The 22403-nt window shown below is 40.9% G+C and overlaps 1 protein-coding gene across 1 annotated transcript in view; it reads left to right on the forward strand.

Annotated features, from left to right (window-relative positions):
- Positions 1-22403, forward strand: part of Ets65A (DNA-binding protein D-ETS-3) — a 351412-nt gene that overhangs the window by 246324 nt on the left and 82685 nt on the right. The window contains exon 4 of the mRNA XM_067139220.2: positions 3928-3975. Coding sequence (XP_066995321.1) covers positions 3928-3975 — 48 coding nt within the window. The remainder of the gene's footprint in view (positions 1-3927; positions 3976-22403) is intronic.

The following is a 22403-nucleotide window of genomic DNA, read 5'->3' on the forward strand; positions in this document are numbered from 1 at the left end:
GGACTGGGAAGGAAGTGGCCGTGGACTAAAATTAAAATACTCCCCCGAGTGTTTGCCTGGAGTGAAAATAAGAAAACGTGGAATACCATCGAACCCAACATCACCGAATGCATGTTTACAACTATGTGGCGCGTACCACACAGGTGTCCGACCCGTTCGCTGAATGGTCAGCGTACTGGCCTTTGGTTCAGAGGGTCCCGGGTTCGATTCCCGGCCGGGTCGGGGATTTTAACCTTCCTTGGTTAGTTCCAGTGGCTCGAGGGTTGGATGTTTGTGCTGTCCCCAATATCCCTGCAACTTACACACCACACATAACACTATCCTCCACCACAATAACACGCAGTTACCTACACATGGCAGATGCCACCCACCCTCATCGGAGAGTCTGCCTTACAAGGGCTGCGCTCGGCTAGAAATAGCCACACGAAATTATTATTATTACCACACAGGTAACTGGGTCGGTAAATGACATGTGGCTCGGATTCCTTGTAAAATAGATAATCCCGCGATTATGAACACGAAGGCAACAGTCACGTAACCCAGTAGTTTAGCTTTGTTTTCGCTGTGCATTTTCAACTCTCTCGTTTCAAAACGTCGTCGACGTTAAGACCAGCTGTCCTCTGTGGGATGGGCAGTACATATATATTTGCGTCGAGATTCGTGCCTGTTATCTCTATCTATACAATCAAAAGTAATTTTTTTTTGTTCGTTATACAAATCAACCCGCCTCCACTGACCAGTACGAACATTTGCACCAAATCTCATGAGGCACCCGGACGAGTGATAGAGGCAGAAATATCGTCAAAAATTTAATAAAATAAAATTGGTCATAATGTGTAATAATGTGTAATATTTTGACGCCACTTTTCTATACTAAAGCTCTTATGGAATAGACTGGGCACACGAAAAGCACAGGAAAATATAGCTGGTCAATTCTCATACATACGTACAGGACTGGTACTTGGTACTTCCGTGCATGTTGCTCTTTGATACAATCTAGCGATTTACCCTCTGGAAAGTTAACCTCAACCACCAAATGAGTTGGACGGGTTGTAGAGGTAGTTATAGCCTATCGTCAAAGATTTAATCAAGCTGGCCATAATATGTGATGCACGGGTAGGTTTTATGGGTTGACGCCATTTTTGACACCATAACTCTTAACGGATAGACTGGATAAACGAATAGCACTGAACTAAAAATAGCAAGGAATGTCTATGAAAAAATCTAGCGATTTATTTTCTAGAAAATTAACCCCAATTCCATAAATAAGTATCAAATGATTGCTTGTACGCATCATATACTCGTAATTTATATAATCTGTAAGTGAGTACATCAACCGTTTGCAACCAGATTACATTTCAAATTGAATTTAAAACACATGAAAGTAAATTTAAAAGCAATCCTACAATGATTTACTCTTGACATTATCTTTACCACAGCCGTACACTGCAGCAATTGGTAAGTCCGCTCTGAATCTTTCACACCATCTCCATCATTAGGGGAAACCTCAGCAGGGATTAATATGGAAACTCGGTGCTTCTCTCATGGTCAATTATATGTAGCTTTCTCCAGGGTTGGAACTCGGAGTAATTTACGTCACCAACAGTGTGACACGTAATGTTCCTTACCTTACGACAATGATTAATGATTTCACAGTTGGAAAAAATGTATAAAATTACGAATCTAATTCAATAATTTGCAATAGGTTCAAATGTTACCGAACTGTAGAGGAAAAAATGTAATTCCTTTTTCATTTTTGATATATTTCCAAGTGTTTTCAGTAAAATGTTATATTCTATTAGCACAACAGATAATCCGTATTATTCCATTACTTCAAAATTTAGCAACTTTGCAACATAAACAACGTGGTGCATTGCAGACAGAGCTCGCGAGTAACTGATAATTTTATATCATATTTAAAAATTTATCGCTGAGTATGTCGCTGAGACGGTCTAGAAGCCACATATTGCCATCTTGATGTATACGAAGATTACTCAAAGAGTTAGTCTACCTAATGTTGTGTAGGTTAACAGGTAAAGGAAAGGAACACTGCTTCATTTCCGCATCACTATATTTTTCGACATAATCACCAAAGTATAATATACAGTAGTATAATGTTAGCGTAATATATTAATATAGTATATCTAAAATAATCTTAGCATAAAATGAGTATCTCCGTCCCTTGACGATAGAATTTAGTGTTCTGTTAGCTGAACACCCCTGAGTGATTCAGTGCCAAAATATGTCTGTTCTCTCGCAAAACTTCACCAGTGGTATATTTCGTTTACTCATTACTCATTCCTTGAAAGGAAATATGTCTTCTTTTAGACATGTGATTCCTGTCCTATTTTATCTCCAAATTAAATCCCTTACAATGTTGCACATTCTCCCCTGTGTAACCAGGCAAATAGACTCGTTATGATGACAAGTACAGTATTTCTTAACAGTTCCAAGTGCTTCAAATGTGTTTATTTTTCGCTGTTTGAAAAGCCTTTTAATTATTTTTTGAAGTGTATTTATGTATTATATATCTTTGTTTATCTCATGGGGGCCTAGAGGAACGAACAACGAAGTTGAATTTCCTAAAAATCGTGTGTTAAATCAGTAATCCCAAACCGAGTAACATTCGTTCAATACCCGAAAGCAGTTCGACGAGGAAAGGGAAGTGCACCAAAACTATGAATAGGCGAAGTAAGCATACTAGGATGTAATTTGTACGAATAAAAACTTTCTTCAGCTTATCCCTGTTATTTCTGGGGTCACTGGAGCCACCCAGACTGATTTTGGTTTTCGTCTTCCTGACGTCACGTGATTCTTGAGATGAAAGTGTCAACCCAGAACTGACCGGGATTCGAACCTCAGTCTTCTGGGTGGAAAGCCAGCAGCTAAGCCACTGTGCTAATCACATTCCCCCCCCCTCCTTAAATTGTACGAATGCAATAGTAATAATTTAGGAAGAAGTCATGTTTCAGTTACAGCTAAAATACTGTAATTATAAGAAGTCGAATTTCGAAAGATAGAGAAATTTATAGTTGACCATTGAGGGTCCGGAAACTTGCCGCAAATTGCTGGAGGGGAGTTGAAAGCTGCCGTTCAAATGAGTAACAAAATTATATTAACAGATAAATCTGATTTTGATTGACGGTTACTCCGCTCTTCGCCTTTCACTGTCCATCGACCCTCTGCAAATTCACGATACCACTATCACACTCTCCACATACAGACACAATAACCCCGTAAAAGTTGACAAGTTCCGTGTCTTTACCTGCAGAAAACGGCCCATTGTACGGACCTCCTCACGTGACCACTCATTCAGTATATTCATCATGTTGCAAGTGCTGCTGTGCCAATGTTCTGGTTTACCAACATATGTACTGTGTGCAATATTTCGGCGTAATTATAAACCTCGGATATGTAGACAGGGGCGAGCAATGTTGCTTGGTTTTTAACAAATAAAACAGGGAATTTTACATTTTTACTTACACTCGTATGCATGAACCTCTTTTTAATCTACAATATCTTATTCATAGGCTAACTAATAGGATTTTGCGACTTCTTCTAATAGGCAACGGGAGTAGGTTGAATCCAATAATATTAAACAATCTACAGCCATATTTGTATTTGGAAATCTAGACAGCCAGTCCGTCGATATTGATCATAATGGAAGTGCAATAAAGCTATCAAAACTACAGCATGCAACTGAAAGATCTGACTCGAATAATCCTCTAACACCCCCCCCACGGACAACATTCCTTATTAGCATGTGTGCTAATTGCATTAGTAGTAGTAGAGTTTGTTAGCAACAACACCAGCAGAGCGTGACTCCCTTCTGCTTTAGCACATTTTATCGCTTCCAGGAAGGTTAAGAGCGGTGATTAACTTTAGTCGAATGTTAATTGACAGTGTTATTTTCTTTTCTTTTTTCAGATCCGTACCAGATGTTTGGACCGACCAGCAGTCGCCTGGCTAGCTCAGGTGAGTGAGTGCATGTGTCACGTGCCCGCCTGAAACACGGCCCCCTAATTAACCCCGGCCCCACCCGTTAAATTACCTCTCCCCTAGTAGACGCGACTTCCCGGTCAGACGTGGGAAACACCACCCCTGTCTTCCCCTCCAAAGACTTTTTTCTAATTACCTGGCAACAGTGTGGAGTTCCACGAAATCACCGCCTTCTACCAGATAAAAAATTTCTAAACATTGACCGCAATTTACAGTACCAATAAAGTGACGCTGAGGGAAAAGGTTTGTCAACAATCACCATGATAAATGAATGCCACACGTTTAATGCCATTTGAGACAGTTGTGTTTGTTCACTTGATTTATGTGTAATGAATACATTAGTTTCTAATAATCAGGAGAGAATGGTGTGTCATTCAATCACAATTTCAAACAGTATGATTAAAAAGTACTTACACCGCGGAGCTCGATATTCAGGACTCGGACATTTCGGTAATAAAAGTGCTTTTGAGGTCATTTAAAGCACTCGTGTTGTACATTATTTTGCTATTTGTTTTACGTCGCACCGACACAGATAGATCTTATGGCGACGATGGGATATGAAAGGCCTAGGAATGGTAAGAAAGCGGCAGTGGCCTTAATTAAGGTACAGCCCCAGCATTTGCCTGGTGTGAAAATGGGAAACCACGGAAAACCAACTTCAGGGCTGCCGACAGTGGGGTTCGAACCCACTATCTCCTGGATGCAAGCTCACAGCTGCGCTCTCCTAATGGATATTACCGAAACCAAAACTTTTGCTGTCCTACCCAAAAAATACCTGTCGTTTGGTTTTAACTTGCAATATTTACGAAGGCAATGGGGGATAGCACTATTCCCTCATCATTTTGAGTTTCAGTTCCATTGTTCATCAGAAGGTTTAATGAAACCCGAATGAATATAGCATCTTCCTCCTTCGATTAGCAGAATGCGTAAGAAGTTAAATAGGATCAATCAATCAATCAATCAATCAATCAATCAATCAATCAATCAATCAATCAATCAATCAATCAATCAATCAATCAATCAATCAATCAATCAATCAATCAATCAATCAATCAATCAATCAATCAACTACTGATCTGCATTTAGGGCAGTCGCCCAGGTAGAATGGAGCCCCACCTAGCGGCGAGGATAGCAATTGTGCTGGCTGTCGAAGCTTCTCACACTCCTCTGGGGTAATGATTAATGACTGGCAGTTGAAATGAAATGATATTGGAGAATGTTGCTGGGATGAAAGATGACAGGGAAAACCGGAGTGCCCGGAGAAAATCCTGTCTCGCCTCCACTTTGTCCAGCACAAATCTCACACGGGGTGATCGGGATTTGAATCACGGAACTCATCGGTGGAGGCCGGGGCACTGAGACACGGAGGCTGCTATTATTATTATTATTATTATTATTATTATTATTATTATTATTATTATTATTATTATTATTATTATTATTATGCGTGAATGGTCCCTTTCGGAACACACGAAGCTTTATTTATGATTTCGTTTGCGGAGGATCCAGGATGCTTTCGTCTGTTGACTAAAGATCCTCTTCCTGCTCTTTTTGGTACTTCATTCTCTGGAGTAACTTCCCACCTGTCAATTTTCTTTCTATATATTTCGATTCAAAATGTCTTCGGATTGAATTTCTGCGTTCTTCATGTCCGCTTTTGTCTGTTGTATATAAGGAAAATTCTTCAGTTTATCAACTCTGTCAAGAACTTGGTGGGTTATTCTGGTTTCTACAAGCCTCTTAACATGTCCATAAAATTTTAGCCTTCTTTTCCTGAGGTCTGCCGCAATATTAGATAATTTTTCTGTGGATTTCCTGGTTTGGAGGCGGTACCCTTCTCCCGTGTGTCTTGGTCCTAAAATTTTCCTCATGATTTTTCGCTCTTCTTTTAGGATATTTTCCAGCTCGCCCTTTCTAAGAAGCGTTAGAATTTCCCCTGCATATAAAGCCTCAGGTTTGATTACACTACTGTAATGTTTAATCTTAACGTGGAGAGACATACATTTTTGTTGTAGATTTATCTTGTTCTCCCATAAGCTCTTTTGAGTTTTTGGACACGGTTGTTTTGGGCTATTTTCTCTTGTCCGGTTGGTTCGAGGATTTCTCCCGGGTATTTGAAGTGAGGGACTCTGTTGATTTGTCCGTATTTTGTATTGAGACTATGGATGTCTAGTTTTGCACAGAAAAATTCAGTTTTCTGGAAGAAGATATGAAGTCCGACCTTTCTGGCACATTCTTGGAGAATTTCAGCTTGCTCTATTGCTGTGACTTCATCGCTGTACAAAAGGGCCAGGTCATCCGCAAAGGCTAAGCATGGTATTTCAAGCTTGTATTTGTATCCCATTGTTTACTGGGTTCCAGCTATTTTGTGCTTTCAGTTCTTTTTCCCATTCCCTCATCACCTTATCTAGGACGAGGTTGAAGTGGAGGGGTGACAGTCCATCTCCTTGCCGGACACCAGTTTTTATCAGGAATTCGTCTGAGATTTCTCCCATGAATTTCACTCTTGACTTCGTGTCAGTGAGAGTCTTTTTAGTCCAGTTTAGCATTTTGGTGTCTAGTCCCTGTTCCTTCAGAAATTTGAACAGAGATTGACGATCAATTGAATCATAAGCCTTCTTGAAATCTACGAAGGAACAGATGATTGGAAGGTTTCTGAGGACCCTGAATTTTAGAGCGGTTTTGAGGTTGAAGATCTGTTCAGTGCACGATCTGTGTGGGGGGAACCCAGCTTGATATACACCAATGTTATGTTCTAGTTATTCTTGTATTCTTTTCAACAGGCATGCATAGAAAATTTTGTAGCCAACTTCAAGGAGGGGGTTTCCCCTATAGTTGTTGACATCAGTTTCGTCTCCTTTTTTGTGAAGTGGGTGAATCAAGGCACATTTCCAGTCTTCTGGGAGTTTTTCATTTTTCTAGATTTTCTGTATGATTTCTGTAAGTACCTTGAGTGAATTTGGACCAAGATTCTTAAGGAATTCTGCAACAGTCCCGTCTCTTCCTGAGGTTCTGTTGTTCTTTAATCGTTTAATGTGGCTCTGAATTTCTTCCTGGTTTGGTGGAGGTGGTTCTGGGTGAGTGAAACTGGATGCTTCTTCAAGAAATCTTTCAGTGGGTTCGGGGCAGTTAAGAAGTTCTGACAAGTAACGTGCAAGTTCAGATTTTTTCTGTGAATGTTCTGTAGAAATCCCTTGTGTTGTGGTTCCTAAAGTTTTCTTCTATTATCTCCAGTTGTTCTTTCAGGTGCTTTCTTTTTTCTTGCCTGATGGTTTTGGATACTTGTTTTCTGGTCTCATAAAATTCTCGTTGAGTTTTCTGGGATTTTCTACTGTTGTATTTCTGAAACGCAGATTTTCTTATCTCTAGGGCTTGGTTGCATGTTGAGTTCCACCAGGGGTGTTTTGTATTCCTTTTTAAGGGTACCATTTCTCGTACCTTCTGTATGATTTTGGTGTGGAGTTCTTCCCATGTTTTCGCTGGTTGATTTTCCCATGCTTTTTAGAACCGTGACAGGAATCCTTTTTATGTCAAATTTCTGTTGTTGGATTTTCTTGAGGTGGTATTTTCTTGGAGTAAATTTTACTTTAACTCTTGTGAGATAGTGATCAGAGTCGATATTTGCTCCTATTATTATTACAATTATTATTATTATTATTATTATTATTATTATGATTATTATTATTATTATTATTATTATTATTATTAATCCATCATACGACCAGCTGTATGCCACGTTTACTCAATCTACCCTCCGTTCTGTCAGGAAGACTACTGCCATTTTCTTTGCACTTTCACCAAGAATCCTTAAGTCTTTGGCTCCTCCCTTCTCACTCTTCCGCCGAAATGTCCCGTGGCTTGGTCAGTGACTTTTATTTTCACAATAGTTAGTAGTGAAAATGGAATGGCGTATGGCTTTTAGTGCCGGGAGTGTCCGAGGACAAGTTCGGCTTGCCCGGTGCAGGTCTTTTGAATTGTCGCTGACAATTCGATACATCTCCAGGATCCGAAACTGTTGACCAGGGTTGTCTGAAGCCCCTAACACGGTAACAAAATACTAAAAACCACAAAATCAGTCGAGAATGTTACGTGACGTGGAATACCCTAGTAGCAGCCTTCAGCTGTTGTCGTAGTTCAGTTGCTCTTAAATATAAAACCAGTTTGGCAAGTATTTTACGTAACATCTCGTGGCATTGCATGATTAGCGTTCAGCTGTTACAGTAGTTTATTTGCTCTTAAACATAAACAGAAACCAGTTTGGCACGGATGGCGCGTATCGTGCTTGTTATCGAAGGAAAGCTATTCATTCAAAAGAATAAGGCATATTGCTTATTCTAAAAAACATCGTATCCCTTTGCTCTCCAAAATAACTTTGATGTATAGTGGTTCGTCATATCGTTCTCTATTGCTACAAGAAATATCTCAACGTATACCCCTAACACCCGGTATATCGTCGCTGTTCGGACAAAAGGTCATATATCCCGATGCTCTTCCTATCCATTATTGTCCTCAAGACTAGTCACGCCTCCTAGCCACATATGGATTTTTAGACCATCAGAAAAATGTTCGTTGTGTTCATTTTCCTATGCGTACGTGTAAAGGAAAATGAACCTTACCGTACCGCGCTTTAGGAATGTATGTTTGCATGACATTTACGCACTCTTACAGTATAATGCACTTAAGGTTCATTTTAGTTTACACGCAAGGGTACGAAAATGAACACAACTAAAATTGTTCTGATGGACTGCATATCCACATGTGGCTGGGAGCCGTGACCAGTCGTAAGGAAAGTAATGGAGAGGAAGAACATTGTGAGACATGGACCTTTTCCCGAACAGCGATCATATAACGTATATACAGTGAAGAAATGTATTAAGTCCGTTCAGAATTATTTGAGAAAACATGCTTAATTATAATTGTTTGACACTCTTTAATATATAGATAGATTTGATAAGCCGTATAAGCTTGGAAAATTGTAAAGGAGAATCATTAGAAAATCCTTGGTCTGATGAAAGCTGCAGAACAGGGGAAATAAGGAAAAGGAATCTATCAGATCATAGGAAAAATAACGAAAACAATATGAAAAAGGTTGTTGTCCTTTTTGAACGTATATTTAGAATGGATATATCAAGAAAGAAGAAAGTCAACAACGTAGATTTAAGAGGTCAAGAAAGATTTGGTATTAAATAATATAAGAGAAGAAAAACCAAAGAAAGAAGTATTTTTAGAAATACATTTTTAAGCATGGAAGATTTCCAAGGGAAAAAGGAAAAGAAAGCTTGTACAAAGTGGTCTGTCGGGAGAAAGAAGACGCAAAGTGAAAGGATGAAGGATTATTGTAAAGAAATTACTCAGAAATATCAAATATTTAGATATTATTTAAAACTGGCATATGATCCCTAGCAGGCAATAATAATAATAATAATAATAATAATAATAATAATAATAATAATAATAATAATAATAATAATTTAAAGCCCGTATAAACTGCTAACTGTCATATCAGACGACAGATTGTTGGAAATTGGCCCCGCAGAATTTTCTTAACTTGACAGAACCCTTTAACTTGGAGATGTCGCATTTGAACACCTGTAATATTTTTTTGCTAGGGGCTTTACGTCGCACCGACACAGATAGGTCTTATGGCGACGCTGGGATAGGAAAGGCCTAGGAGTTGGAAGGAAGCGGCCGTGGCCTTAATTAAGGTACAGCCCCAGCATTTGCCTGGTGTAAAAATGGGAAACCACGGAAAACCATCTTCAGGGCTGCCGATAGTGGGATTCGAACCTACTATCTCCCGGATGCAAGCTCACAGCCGCGCGCCTGTACGCGCACGGCCAACTCGCCCGGTACGCCTATAAATGCCACCAAACTCAGCCGGGATGAAGCTCCCTACCTTACACAACTGTGTCACAGAGGTCAGCTGATAGATTATGTCATTAAATCTGCATATCAAGTAAACCTTTATATATCCGTTTGTTTCCGTTCTACCGGGCGATTTGTCCGTGCGGTTAGAGGCGCGCGGCTGTGAACTTGCATCCGGGAGACACTGCGTTCGAGCCGCACTGTCGGCAGCCCTGAAGGTGTTTTTCCGTTGTTTCCCATTTTCACACCAGGCAAATGCTGGGGCTGTTCGTTAATTAAGCCTATGGCCGATTTCTTCCCACTCCTAGGCCTAAACCATCGTCACCAGAAGATCTATCTTTGTCGATGCGACGTAAAGCAAGTTGTAAAAAAATGTGTTTCCATTCTGATCCATATGGTTTGACGCTACACAACTCACGGTAGTTTACAACACTGCTTCTATACAGATAAAACTCCTTGCCAGTGTGTTCCAAGTTAATCAGGAAATTGAGTTGTAAATATATATTTTTCTTGCTATATAAAAGTGGCGTAGACCATTAATTTCTGTGATAGTTTTGAAATCTGTTAAATCACTTGTGTAACGTCCGGTCTAACCGACAAATTATACAAGCTTGCCTTTTAAATAAACATAGGGTAGGAAGGCGTGACCAGGAAATATGTTACACGGTATTTATTAGTGGGCTAGTCGCAGCTGGTGAGATTGACTGCGTCTCGTTCACCTGGACGAACATTAGCATAACGACACGTCCGCGCGCACCCAAACCACTTATGCATGGAAATGAGGCTTGGCCGTTCATTTTCTGGCTCTATACTCAACGCGTGATTGTGGAAGCAGAAACGATTCCAAACCTTCCAAATAACTCGATGTGCTTATTGTTTATATACAAAGGTTTGCGTGGATCATTTACTGAAAGGTTGAAAAGAGCAAGGAGGGATTCGATGTCGTAAGCAGCTTAGCCAGTTCCGATGGCTTCGTCTTAATAGCACACTGTTCGGAAAGCCTGAAATCTAATGTCTTGTAGATTGAAAAGAGATCCAGTGAGAATAACGTGAAACTAACTTATGCGTTTTCAAGACTAATGCGATGCTAGTGAGGAAGAAATGAAAGAAGAATGAATGTCTGGTCAGGAATACAAAACTGAAACGCGTAGATCATTTACAGTATTTAGGATGTGTATTCTCCCAGGATGTTAGTATTTCAAGTGAAATTGAATCAAGGTGCAACAAAGCTAAACACCAGGAGGAGGTATCTGTGGTTTTCTTCTGTTTTGGAGTTATCTATTTTGTCACATTCTACCAGGAGGCAAAACAATTTACACTCATAGCAGCCAGTGACCCATGGTTCCTGAACATTGCCAATTTATTTTGTTTTCTTTTTATGCCCAGTTCGCTTGGTTCTTGGCATGGTGGTTCCAGAGAAAACATGATGCGCGAGTGAGTGAATGACTGCGTATTTAAAATATAGGCTATATTAACGCATGATCTTATATGACAAAGTGTAAGTCTTGTGATCTGAGTGACTTGTGTGTCCAGTTGGACGTTCCCTCTTCGTTACACCGTTTCTAATGAAAAGAAAACCTACAACCTGTTTTCCAGTCATTGACCTGGCCAAGAATGGAATGAATGAAGCCCACAAATTGCGGCGAGGATAGGAACAGTGCCGGCTACAGAGGCCTGTCGCTCTCCTCTGGGGGGCAATTATTAATGACAGACAAATGGAATGAAATGATGTTGGAGAGTGTTGCTGGAATGAAAGATGCCAGGGAAAACCGGAGTATCCGGAGAAAAGCCTGTCCCGCCTCCACTTTGTCCAGCACAAATCTCACATGTAGTGACCGGGAATTGAACCACGGTACCCAGCGGTGAGAGGCCGACGCGCTGCCGCCCGAACCACGGAGGCTTACCGTTCCTAATAGAGTACCTAAATTAGAATTCCATTTAAACAAATTTGGACGTTGAGATACTTTTGAATGCTATTCGTTTTACTTTCCACTGTCTATTTAGGTTTTTGTGGACGCCAAAGTAGTGGATTTTTTCCAGCATGAGTTAATTTACGTGCTGGTAAGTATACGGACTCGAGACTGGTGTATTTGAGCACCTTGAAATACCATTATTCAGAACCAGGATTGAACTAGTCAACTACGGCGCTTTACCGTCTGATTTACTCAGCCGACCTGGGATAATTTAGCCGAATGAACACCTAATATCTTCATCAAAATTTCTTTACATGCCGACTTGAACTATCAGGTGTATGCATACGTTTCTGCCAGATTCTGTGGTAAGGAAAACACGCAATTTTCAAGGGAAATTCATTTTTTTTAAAATACAAAATATTGGCCATCGGTTTTTACACACTTCTCCCATCTTCTAGGTAAGTTATGAATACCATGCCTGAAAAACTGGTTGTCTTTCGCGGCAAACATTCGTCGAGCCATTTTCCAACTTCCTCGAAATTGCTGAAGTGCTGATCTGCGAGCGCGTGCCCCATTGATGCGGAGCGGTGATAGATGGAACCAGGTCGGGGAAGTATGGCGGTTGCAGAAGGATGTCCCATTCAGGTGATTTCAAGGTGTCCTTCGCTGGTTTTGCTGTGTTAGACGGCGCAAGGTCGTGCAACGAAATCACTTTGCCATGTCTTCTCGCCCGTTCCGGTCGTCTTTCGATCAATGCGTGATTTAAATTAATCATTTGCTGGCGATAGCGTTGTGGATTAACGGTTTCGTCGGGCTTCAAGAGTTCATAATACACAATACCGCTCTGGTACCACCAGACACCAGACACAAAGCATGTTCTTCTTGCCGAAGCTATTTGACATTGGTATTGAAGGACCGGCTTCGCCAGGTGACAGCCACGATTTTCTCCGCTTCGGGTTTTCAAAATAAATCCATTTTTCGTTACCAGTCACAATTCGGTACAGAAATGATTTTCTTTCATGGGGTTGAAGCAGCATTTCACATGTGACTTTGCGGTTTTTCCATTTGCCGTTCATTCAAATCGTGTGGGACCGATTTACGGAATTTATTGAATTTCCCCGTTGCTCGTAAACGTCTCCTGATTGTTTCTTGTGACACATTTAATGCTTGAGCCAATTGCTGTTGAATTTGAATTTGGCCATCATCCAGTAACCCCTGCAATTGCTCGTCTTCGCACTTTTGTGGTCTACCAGACTGCGCACTGTCTTTCACATTGAAATCACCACGTTTAAATTGTCGAATCCATGTCTCACATGTTCTAATCGATGGAGCGTCTTCACCATATGTTTCTACCAGCAAACGATGACTTTGCACAGATATTTTCTTTCGATTAAACAAGAAAAGCAATGCGTACCGCAAATGTTACTTTTCAGACACAAACATCGACACGATCACTGGACGATACAACACAGACACTAGTGTTTGGCGGAGTCAACTTGTGTGTGTGTGTGTGTGTGTGTGTGTGTGTGTGTGTGTGTGTGTGTGTGTGTGTGTGTGTGTGTGTGTGTGTGTGTGTGTGTGTGTGTGTGTGTGTTGGTAAGTTAATGTCAGAAGACCAAACTGACTTATGCGAGAAATTCATTCGCTGCGTACTGTTCTCTGGCGCAATCTCTCAGCGAAACAGGAAAAAACTTGTTCATTCACCTGGTATATGATGTTTTATGGATACTCCCGTCTTTAAATCTCCATCGCTCTTGGCCGAAATCGAACCCACGCTCTTGGATACAGACGGTAGCGCGCTAGCTTACCATCAAAGTTGTCGGTTCGAAATTCATTTCAGTAGACAATTTGGGATGTCCAGGAATAGTCTATGCTTTTGTCCACAGGCTACGGGTTCGACTCCTAGATTTTAATTCTAGTCCTAGAGTTAGGAGTCTCACTGAACTTTGCAGGTCAGTCGAGGACCTGTTTGTTACGACAGCCAGTGACACACTTTTGGCGATGATTGAGAGGTGGGGAAACGTGGCAGCCATGGCTTTAATTAAGGTATAGCCACAGAATTTCCTTTGTGCGAAAGCGGAAAAGTACGGAAAACTAGCCTCAGGGCTGCCAATGACGGGTTTTGGAACCATTTCCTCCCAAATGAAAGGTTACCATACCATGCAGTTAGTAATAAGGGAATCCATTACTTTCTTAATATCTAAACGCAGATTCTGTTGTTACGTATTCGCGTGTGTGTGAATAAATCTGTCTAATCTCCTGTTGTTCTGTAGTTTATTTTGCTAGAGTCTTAACGTCGCACTAACTAGGGTAGGGTTTCGGCAAAGATGGAGAGGGAGTGGCCGTAACCTTCTTTGAGTTTCAGCCACAGCATTTGTCTGGAAGGAAAACGAATAACCACGGGAAACCATCTTCAGGTCTGCCGATGCTGTGTTTCGAGCCCAACATGTCCCGAATGCAAGCTAACAGCTGCACAGTCGGTACCATGCTCTTTGTTGTTTTGGTGCCTTTGTTACGTGTATATTTGTAATTTATGCAAAATTTCGACTCAAAAACTGAGTGATAGGCTTCTTGGCCTTCGGCCTTTGAGGCCCTGTGTATGATTTCCAGTTGGGTAGAGGTATTTTAATCGCGAACGGTTAATTCCCTTGTCTCATGGACTGTTTCTTCTGCTGTCCCGAACATTCCTGCAACTCTCACATACGACACACACCGCTATCCTTCAGCACAGTAACACGTAGTTTTCTATACCAGGCAGACTGCACATTCCCTCGCCTTAGGGTCTGCCTTACAGCGGATGCAAGAGGCTACCAATAGCCATACGAAGCAATAATAATAATAATAATAATAATAATAATAATAATAATAATAATAATAATAATAATAATAATAATAATAATAATAATAATAATAATAATAATTGCATTATCCCAACATTATCTTGAAGGTGAATATGGAGACAATACGGAATAATTTTCGATATAACTGAAAGTCAACCCGAATTCATGTATAATAAAGTCTGAAACACAGTATGTACTCCTGGTCAAACAAAGTATAGATTCAAAGTGTAAATTATATTTCAGTACCTTCCTTCAATCGAGGAACTTGTCCACTACATACATTTGACAACCTTGTGTATGTGTTAGGAACATCAGAACTTGTAGTTAAATATTCCTAAAGAAGAAGTTTCAATCTTAACATCACGATCGTTCTATCGGGATGTGTTAAAACAGAGCTCATATGGCGAGACGTTTGTACGAGCTCCCCTTGACGACGGAGATACATTACATTTATCTACAAGTAAGCAACGTCGTGGCACTCCTTACGCGCTGTCGTGATATCCCTTTGTTAAACCTTCGATAGCTTGTAAAGTTACTTCTCCCTTCTCAGGTGGAGAGACTACGAACTTTGAGAAAGCAATGTTCCTCACGTATTTTTTGAGTGTCTAATATTGAATCTTTAAATATCCGTCAACTTCGAGGATTTACCGCATGAAAACTTACACAGAGAATGTTAATAATTGTATATAACAATATATAACGTAACTGAGGGACCATTATAGGGGCTGCCTGGCCGAGGCGCTAAAGGCCTGCTCGGTTCGCCCGGAAGGACGTGGGTTCGAATCCCCGTCAGGAAGTCGTAAAATTTAAGAAACGAGATTTCCACTTCCGGAGGTGCATATGGCCCTGAGGTTCACTCAGCCTACACCAAAAATTCCTGGAGGCAAAGGCGGTCGGGCGTAGAGCTTAACCACTCTACCCCATCACGTGCCGAGGTTAACAATGGTGGAAACCTTTACCTTCCACTCCTCCAAGGGCCTTCATGGCCTGTACGGAGGTGACTTTGCTTTGCTTTGAGGGACCATTACTTGGACGTGGATAGAGCATGTTAATAAATTGATTCACCCCTTGCTCCTTGCTCTCGGGTGTGGTCGTACAGAGCTAATAAATACTGTGCATTCGCACCAGGAAATAACAGAACCACAAATGAAAATTAAATATATTGACCGACGAAATTAACGTAAAGAATCGAAATTCTTATCTAACTAGTAGTACATGCACTTCCGATGATAGATAGTAAGATAACACCCATATGAGAATGAAATTCCAGGAAACGTTATCTTAACTAATGATAAAAGTATAACTTAAATTGCCTCCAGTATTATTTATTTAACCCATGAAACACATTATGATTTTTTTAAAATTAAATATGTTAAGTATCGTGACAAAAGTATTGAAACTGAGCTGGATAGCTGCAGTCGCTTAAGTGCGGCCAGTATGCAGTATTCGGGAGATAGTGGGTTCGAACCCCACTGTCGACAGCCCTGAAGAGGGTTTTCCGTGGTTTCCCATTTTCACACCAGGCAAATACTGGGGCTGTACCTTAATTAAGGCCACGGCCGCTTCCTTCCCATTCCTAGCCCTTTCCTGTCCCATCGTCTCCATAAGACCCATCTGTGTCGGTGCGACGTAAAGCTACTTGCAAAAACGTAATGAATTTTGAATGTCATATTATGATTTTCACCCAACATAAAGTGCAAATAGATTCATATTTCATTTAAATTACAAACCGTACTCGAAAATGTCAAACAAAGAAATGTAATGAAGTTAAATTATAAATAACATTTGCACTAGAGTATGCGTCTGAAGGAAAGTCCGGGCTCTAGTACGAACGGTCAGCGTAGAAGTCTTCAGTTCACAGGGCACCGGCTCTATTCCTGGACTGATCGGAAATTATTTCCTATCTGGATAATTCCTCTAGCTCGAGTGCAGGGTGTCTGTGCTCGTCGTAACACAATTATTTATTTACGTACAGCACACTACCAACCTCCACAAAAACACACAGTATTGATTACATCCTTCTACGTAGGGTTGGCGTCAGGAAAGGCATCGGGCCATAAAACTAAGCTTAGCCCTCGTGAAGTGCTGATGTTCATAATCAGAAAAAATCCAGAAAGAAGAATAGTTAAAAATCTACTCAACTGCTATCAGTTTTAGGAGATGCCAAAATATCGTTGAACGTTTACTCTGAAAATGAATTTGTTTGATGCAGTAATAAATCTGCTGACATGGATATTTCCAGTTTCAGCATTCTTGAATCCCAAACGACTATTGCTGAATAAGCTATCGCAATTCTGAATATTGCAGACAAGCGTCTAACCATCTACTCTACCGTCAACCAAAATATTATGTGTGTTCGGGTTTGGAGGTTGTTTATGAAGCACCCAAGACGCCTACAGAAAATCCAATAACACCATAATTTTCCACTATTACTGTATTATCAGCATATGAGAAAATTTTCCCACCTATTCGTAAATAAAAAGGTCTTTTATGTAATTAGGAATAATATTAGTCCAAATAATGTTTCCTCTGGTACTCTGGCGTCAAGAATTTGTGATTTACTTATTTTGTCCCGTATTTTAACTCTTTGCGCTCTGTTCTGTAAAAAATTGGCTATGAGATTTCTGTGTAACTATATCATAGCAGGTGCAGGGCAGCTAAGGAAGAATGGCTGAAGGAGAAGTACAAGGATGTTGAAGGTTTTATGTTCCCAGGAAAGGTAGATGCTGCATACAGGAAAATCAAGGGAACGTGAATATTACAGCTCAGATGGAAAACCTCTTCTAGGTACAGAAGGAAGGACAAGAGGATGTCAAGAACATATCCAATAGTTGTATCGAGGTAAATAATTAGATGAAATTGTTCCGGAAGAAGAAGAGGGTGTTGATGCTGACGAAATGGGAGACCCAATTTTGAGGTCAGAATTCGGCAGATCTTCGAAAGATCTAAATAGGAACAAGGTACCTGGAATTGATGACATACCCTCAGATTTACTGACTGCCTTAGGGGAAACAAGCATGGTGAGGTTATTCAAATTAATGTGTAAGATGTATGATACAGAGAAGTGCCATCCGATTTTAGGTAGGATGTTGCTATAACTGTTCCCAAGGAAACAGGTGTTGACAAGTGTGAAAACTACAGCATCATTAGTTTAGTATCTCACACCTGCACAATTTTAACCCGTATTGTTCACAGATTAATGGAAAGACAAATTGAAACTGAGTTGGGAGCAAATCAATTTGACTTTGTAAGAAATTTAGGAACGCATTAAGCAATCCTGACGTTACGTCTGGTCTTAGATCACCGAATTAAGAAGAACAGGCTCACGTACGTGGCGTTCGTATATCTAGAAAAAAACATTCGTTATGTAGATTGGACCAAGCTAATTGAAATTCTGAAGATGATCGGGATCAGATACCGAGAAGGAAAAATTATTTACAATTTGTAAAACATCAGTCCGCAGAGATAAGAAAAAGAAGCAGCAATCGAGAAAGGAGCAAGGTAAAGCTGCAGTTTGCCCTCCCTCTTCCTTTTCAGTCTTTATGCAGAACGGGCGGTAAAGGAAATAAAAAAGGAATTTGGAAAGGGAATCACAATCCAAAGAGAGGAAATCAACATCCTGGGGGTTGGCGATGATTGTTATTTTATCTGTGTCTTCAGATGATCTGGATAAAGTGCTGAACGGTATGGGCAGATTAATGGGGAGGGACTACAAGATGAAAATAAATAAGTCCAAAACATGTGTAATGGTGTGCACTCCAACGGGTGATGCAGGAAATATTAGATTAGTAAATTAAGTCTTAAGGATAGTGGATGAATATTGTTACTTGGGCAGTAAAATAACTAATGATGGCAGAAGGAACATAAAATGCAGGTCAGCACAAGCAAGTCAGTCCTTTCTTCATAAAATAAATTTGCTCACTTCGAACAATGATATAGGAATTAGAAAGATGTTTTTGAAAGCTTCCGTCTGGAGCGTTGCATTGTATAGTAAGTGAAATATGGACGACAAGTAGCTCAGAAAGAAATACAATAGAAGTATTTGAAATATGGTGTTACAGAAAAAAATGCTGAAGGTGAGATGGGTAGATCGAATCACTAACGAAGCGATACTGAATCGTATTGATGAGAGGAGATCGATTTGGCTAAATTTGTCTAGAGGAAGTGATAGACCGATAGGACACATCTTAAGACACCAAGGACTTGTTCAGTTTGTGTTTCAGGGAATGTAGTCGTAACAAAGGTAGGGATAGACCAAGGTACAGATATGACAAGTAGTTTAGACAAGATGTAGGATTTAGTGAGCCGGCCCCGTGGTGTAGGGGTAGCGTGCCTGCCTGTCGCTCGCAGGCCCTGGGTTTGATTCCGGGCCAGGTCAGGGATTTTTCTCTCGACCTGAGGGCTGGTTCGAGCTCCCCTCAGGCTACGTGATTAGAAATGAGGATCTATCTGACGGTGAGATGGCGGCCACGGTCTCGAAAGCATAGAATAACGGTCGAGAGGATGCGTCGTGCTGACCACACGACCCCTCGTAATCTGCAGGCTATCGGGCTGAGGAACGGTCGCTGGGCAGGCCAAGGCCCTTTCGAGGGCGTTAAGTGAAGTGGGGTTTGGTTTGAGTTTAGGTAGGATTTAGTAGTTAGGTAGAAATTAAAATTTGAGCACTGGGTCGGGTGGCATGGAGGGCTGCATCAGTCTATGGACTGATGACTCAAACAACAACACCTTCTACTTCTGTTATGTTCTTCTTCTTCTTCTTGTTCTTCTTCTTCTTCTTCTTCTTCTTCTTCTTATTATTATTATTATTATTACCTTTTTTCAACTATTACGGCGTAGTGCTGAACTCGAACAGGGTTCTTTCAAGTGTCAGAAAAATATGCTCGTGTGGATTTTGGCATTAAAACAATTTCATGTGGCTATTTCTGTCCGGGTGCATCAGTTGTAAGGTAGACTCTGCGACGAGGGTGGGCGGTATCTACCATGTATAGGAAATTGCGTTTTGTTGTGGTGAAGGGTAGTATTGTGTGGTATGTGAGTTGAAGGGATGTTGGGGACAGTACAAAACCCAGTCCTTGAGCGTAGGGAATTAACCATTTAAGGTTAAAATATCCGACCCGGCCTAGAATCGAACCTCATGCTTTATGAACTGAAGATCACTACGCTGGTCATTCAGCCAATCAGCTGGACGGATTTTACAATACAACATTATTAAATGCATCTCCACTGTGGCCCCTTTACCACACAAGGCAATGACCTAACCAAATACACCATGCAGCTTGCCGGAATGATTACGAAATTCCGTGATATCAATTTTCTGATAGGGAGTTGAAAAAATAAAATAAAATCAGTAACTACTTTTACAACACGAAACTGAAGCAAGCTAAACCAAGTCCAAATTACGTGGCCGTGCACTCATTGTACGATGTTTAGGCTAATAGCTGACAGATTCTTCCTTCGGAAGAAACTAGACACCGTGCGTTTAGTCCGGCCTTAACACCAATTTAGAAGAGTTCAGTCGCTACCATCTTGAATCAAACAGCTCTTGAATTATGTAACTTACCCAGTTCCTCGTCCTCACACTATTCACATATTTGCGCTAACACATAGTTCACAGAACATTAACTATATTTCAACAACCTCCTTCATTCAATTCTAAGATTTTCAGACTGTACAATATTCCAAAGAAGACAAACCTTGACGTTACGTTCCTAACTGTTAAATATAACAATCAGACATTAATTTGAGGACTATGGACATAATTCTCGAATTCCTTTGTTTACTGGCCTCACATAAATATCGACAACTTCAGGGAACTTCGTACAGAAAGATGAATTCCCGCTGGAACAAGAGACTATGTTGAATACTAATGCATGTGCTCTACTACTGTGTATCCTTATATCTATATGTACAATCAGGTTTCCCAGTGCGAGCTCTTTTCACCTTATTTTTTGAAGCTACATTCTATGTCACTTTGGCATTCAACATACCTGTGAACAGGTGCACAGGCCTGCGTGGCCGCTTAGGAAAGCAACATCGAGACGTCCTGTTTTCCCATAACTGTGCATATATTATGAGTGATATGCATTATACTGACCGGCCGGCTCCACGGCGTAGGGGTGGTGGTGGTGGAGATTATTGTTTTAAGAGGAGGTACAACTAGGCAAGCGTCCTCTATATAGCACCAATCAGAGAGAAAAATTGGAAGGGATCCGATACTTCGATACATGAAGGTATCGGTCAAAGGAGGACAAGGGACACCAAGGGTATGAAAATGAAAGATTTCCTAGGTCTCGAGTGCTCTAATACCGTCGGAGTAGGAAAAGAATAAGAATTGACCAAGGGAGGTCGGAATGGATAGATGAAATGAGGAGCCCGGCACAAGTGGAAGCAATGCCAAGACTCAGATAAGGACCCCGTGGTCGCCAACCCACTCTTCCAAGTTGAGAGCCCCTGGGGCCCCTTTTAGTCTTCTCTTACGACATGCATGGGTTTCCGTTGGTGTAATTCTACCGCCCTATTCATGGCCAGGTCAGGTATTTTTATGTGGAGCTGAGGGCCGGTTCGGCGTCCACTCAGTTACCTGAGGGTGGGAGAACAGCCCCCGTCTAGCAAGCCAACAATAATGGCTGAGAGGATTCGCGCTGACCACGAGTCTCTTCATAATCTGCAGGATATCGTGTCGAGCAGTGGCCACTTCGTAGGCCAGGGCCCATCAGGGCTGTTGAGTAATTCTTTTGCGGGGGGGGGGGGGGGTTATACTGGCTGTGTTTCTATACCTGTAATCCTTAGCATATACCCTCGTTGTCATGGAACACCAAGATTTGTAGAGAAAATTATTATTAAAATAAATCCCGAAGAAATTATACAAAACTGAGATCGAGGTCGTTAGATATGTTACAATGTCCTGTATAATAACACTAATTTCTATAAGAAATACGAAATATTTATGTTAAGAATGCAACATGACCCTACATGATGTAATTATGAGCTATGTAACTGGTCTCATTCCTGGAGCTGTGAGTATGGGGAGGAAAATTATCACTCAAAATCCGTTATGTAATGACTCGTTTTAACCGCGGTTGCTTTACGGAGAAGCTAAGGTGAATGTCACTGGGCTATCGTAACAAACTCAAGAAATTGATTAGTGTACTAAACAACCACTATCAAAAATGTAGGTCAGGTCTCTTGATATGTTCCCTGAGTATTAGGGCTGTGCAAGGATGAGGAGGTTCTTGCCACTTGCATGCACCCTACAACAGTTACGATATTGTATCCAAAGAGCCGAACAACCATCACTGGCTCGTTCAATGGTGGCGAATACACACCAATCGGCAGTGCAGTATATCGTCGGCTTACTTCTAAAACCTCATATGTTACAATGTTCTTCCCACCCATTATATTCCGTAAGACTGGTCACGCCTCCCAGCCACATATTCATATGCAATCCATCAGAACCTTTTACGTAGTGTTCGTTTTCCTACGCAAACGTGTGAAGGAAAATGGGCCTTACCACACCGTATTGTAGGGATGTTGTTTTCATGGCGAATTTAAGCACTCCTACAGTTAAATGTATTTAAGGTTCATTTTCCTTTACACACTACCATAGGAAAATGAACACAACGAAAATTGTTCTGATGGACTGTACACCCATATGAGGCTAGGGGGCGTGACCAGTCTTAAGGAAGAAAATGGATAGTAAGTGCATTGGGAGATACGAGGTTTTAGAAGTAAGCTATCGATATTTGAAATATTTTGCAGTTACACGTTCATTTCGAACACACTTCGC

The sequence above is a fragment of the Anabrus simplex genome, chromosome 2, assembly GCF_040414725.1.
Source record: "Anabrus simplex isolate iqAnaSimp1 chromosome 2, ASM4041472v1, whole genome shotgun sequence".
Taxonomy (NCBI): Eukaryota; Metazoa; Arthropoda; class Insecta; order Orthoptera; family Tettigoniidae; genus Anabrus; species Anabrus simplex.